Source organism: Halyomorpha halys, unplaced genomic scaffold, assembly GCF_000696795.3.
Source record: "Halyomorpha halys isolate HHAL.00 unplaced genomic scaffold, Hhal_1.1 Scaffold95.1, whole genome shotgun sequence".
Lineage (NCBI taxonomy): Eukaryota > Metazoa > Arthropoda > Insecta > Hemiptera > Pentatomidae > Halyomorpha > Halyomorpha halys.
The window spans coordinates 1322864-1326065 of record NW_027108063.1 but is presented as its reverse complement, the minus strand read 5'-3'; the positions used below and the strand labels follow the sequence as shown (position 1 = coordinate 1326065).

The following is a 3202-nucleotide window of genomic DNA, read 5'->3' as shown; positions in this document are numbered from 1 at the left end:
ATTTTAAAAAGTAATTTATTTTTTCAGATGGCTTCATTCCCCTTCTACACATGTCTGACCACAAAGAGCTATGTGAAACAGTAATGAAAAAATATCCTCACTATTCTGTGATAAAGGATGCTATATTGTTCAGTGTCACTGACAATAAATATACATTTTCTCTTAGAAAATCTGTAGCAACTTTTTTTGAGGTAAGATGAATACATAATCGTTGGAATGATTTATTCATTTAAACAAATATACCTTAGAGGAGCTTGCACCTATACTTCTATAGACCATGATATTCCATAAAAAATTGTTTTAACTTAAAAATTTTGTTGTTAAATGACTAACTACCTTCAAATAAAATCCTCTTCTTTTCTGTTATTGCCCTATGTTACTTCTTGTAGTGATAATCTTCTACAATGGGTTTTGTTTATTATTTTGCAGAAACATGCATATATATCTGGTGGCTTTGACAAGCTGAAAGAAAACATGATAATTCCTGCATCAGTATCTGAGGTTTCTTCTGAGAGAATCTTGGTTTCTGTTCCTGTGCCAGGTTTTAATGGGAAAGTTCCTGTTGAAAAAGAGGTATGATCAATAAAGTTGATTTTCATAATTATTTTGCTAATTTAATACAGGATTTATACCAATAAAAGACTAAAAGATAATGCTAAAATTAGCTTACCCTTTGACTTAGGTTTGAATTGTCTTTTGATGATGAAATTATAACAATAGCCATTTCCTTAGAGAAAATGATTAGCTTAGCATTTGAATAAAATAGGTATTGTTTTTGATCTGCACCAATCCTACCTTCTATTCTTTAGGCTTTCCAACTTGATGCTGCGTCCTGGTCTCCTTCACCAGCTCCCTCCAATCGTTAAGATCTTGTGCTTCTACCATCCAATTCCGCACTCTTAACATGGCCATAGCATCATTATCCAAACTTAAGTCAAATTATTCCTCTTCATCTTGACCTGTGAACTACCTCTATAAATATTTTCTTTAGATCTTTCTCAGCCAAAGGAGGTTGTGATAGACTGGACCACCTCTAGTCCCTTAAATAAATATTTAAGTTCCTGGTTTACCTAACTAGATTTTATGTAATTCTTCCTCCCATAGACCATCTAGTTCTGTTCATTGGTTTTTGAGATGATTCATATTTCTGAGCCCTGAAGAATAATTGTTTTGTATTAATAAATTTTTATTTGCTTAGACAGAAATCTTAAAATACAGATCGATACCATCAATCTGATAACATCAGATGAAACATAACACCCTTTGTTGAATTTCGCAATCCACAACATTGTCTTGTGTTTTAAGAGATCTAAGATAGATAAACTCAGTGACTTTGAAGGTATATCCTCCAATAATTATTTTTGAGTTCTCTTGGTGTCTTGTTGAGCTCTTCTCTATGAATGCTGTCATAAGCTTCCTTGAAAATCAACAGAAAGATTTTTCTGAACTTATTATTCTTATAGCAGAATTTATGATCATAAATTCAATTAAGAAAGAACTTTTCAAACAGACAATTATAACGAGTAGGTTGGTCGATGTACGACATGTCACAATTTCACAAGAGATCATAACACAAAAAAAAGGCAATCCTTTCCCGCCAGACCCACCCCGCAAAGACCCCGGGGAGCAATGGCCGGCCCTATATCACTTTTGAAATATTAGCCTAAAACGGGAAGAGGAGACTTTAAGATATTTAAATCGAGCAATATTTCGAAAGTGCCTGAAATTGAAAAAACGGCGTGAATTATCCTTTCTAAAATCATAATGATGTGGATATTAGCTTTTTCTGAAAAGCGGTGTAGACACTGAAAGAGAATTTTTGCAGAATGACATTTTGTTCGCACATGAGGGTTAGGAGATGCTTCAATAAAATTTGTGCTAATTCTAAGATTCTGGTATTACTTCATGTCAAAGTCCAAATGATTATAATCTGAAGAATTTCCTCTTGTTTACTTTCTCCACTCTTAAATAATTCTTCAGATTCATGAATCCTAAATCTTCATTTTATCCAATTTATTTTTTTTTCAGGATTTACCTCAAGACTCATATGAATATGATTTGGACCAGGAACTTTTAGTTAAAATAACTTCCTTGAACCCTGCTGCTGTTGAAATGAAGGTGACATGTAATTTATCTGATAAGGAGAAGATTGAAGTAAGAGCTAAATATTAATTTTACTTATGTATATTAATTTAAAGAAGTACAAAATTAACAACCTTTTTCTATTAGTGGTCCATATCCAGTGTGGAAAACTTCCTCAGAACAGTTGAACCTTTCCAATGCGTTAAAGTGGGAACAGAACTGGAATGTACTGTTCGTGAAGTGGCTAAAAATTATGTTAAAGTTGACACTGAATTCAATATTCCTGGTATAATTAGAAGTCGCTCATTAAATAAATTGTCATTGGAAAAAGACAAAAAAGTGAAGGCTGTGGTTCTATATCATGATGTTGTGCGAAGTGTAATATATTTAATTAGTTCTGAAGATGCTTCCAAAATGTGTAAGTTTAATATGTATATATTTTTTGATTTGTTACTATTAAAAATCAATATGAATTATATTTTCAATATTTTTATGATCTAAGAAATAAACTTAAGATAGAATGAACACCTTTTTTGGGTGATATTCTTATATGATAAATAATGTGATAAATATATCAATTATTTGTCATTTTCATAATATAGTAAGCCCTTGGTACAAAGAATTCTGTGGGATCAGAAAATCAGCAGTTCATTATAACAGAGTGTAATATGCAAATAACAATAAAACTTATAAGATTAATAATGTTGGTAAAAACAATTTTGTAAATATAATAATAATAATAATAATCTTTATTTATTCTGGGATCGATCCCTTTAGAATAATTTACAGGCATCAAAATTAAGCTTTAGAGCCTTAGAGTAAATTACAAAATAGAGATAAAATTACAAGATGTCATAAAATAAAATAATTTAAAAAGATACAAATAAACAACAATAATTAACAGAATATATAAAATAATGATAAAACAAATGCAATTAAACTTAAAATTAATAAATGAAAAGAGATAATTTCTGCTACTGTACAAATTTACAATTATAAACTAAAATCTAAGACATAAAATTCAGAAAATATATAAAGCTTTTTTGAAACTTTCAATTGTTATTCTTCCGGAATTGGGTGGACAGTAGGTAGTCAAAGATACGGGATTTGAAGATTGGAA

At 30.3% G+C, this 3202-nt stretch overlaps 1 protein-coding gene across 1 annotated transcript in view; it reads left to right on the top strand.

Moving 5' to 3' along the window:
* Rrp5 (Ribosomal RNA Processing 5) overlaps positions 1–3202 on the top strand; it is a gene marked incomplete in the record, with an annotated part of 28372 nt that overhangs the window by 17522 nt on the left and 7648 nt on the right. The window contains 4 exon segments of the mRNA XM_067046437.1: positions 28–191; positions 430–573; positions 2029–2154; positions 2230–2500. Of these exon segments, the coding sequence (XP_066902538.1) occupies positions 28–191; positions 430–573; positions 2029–2154; positions 2230–2500 (705 nt within the window).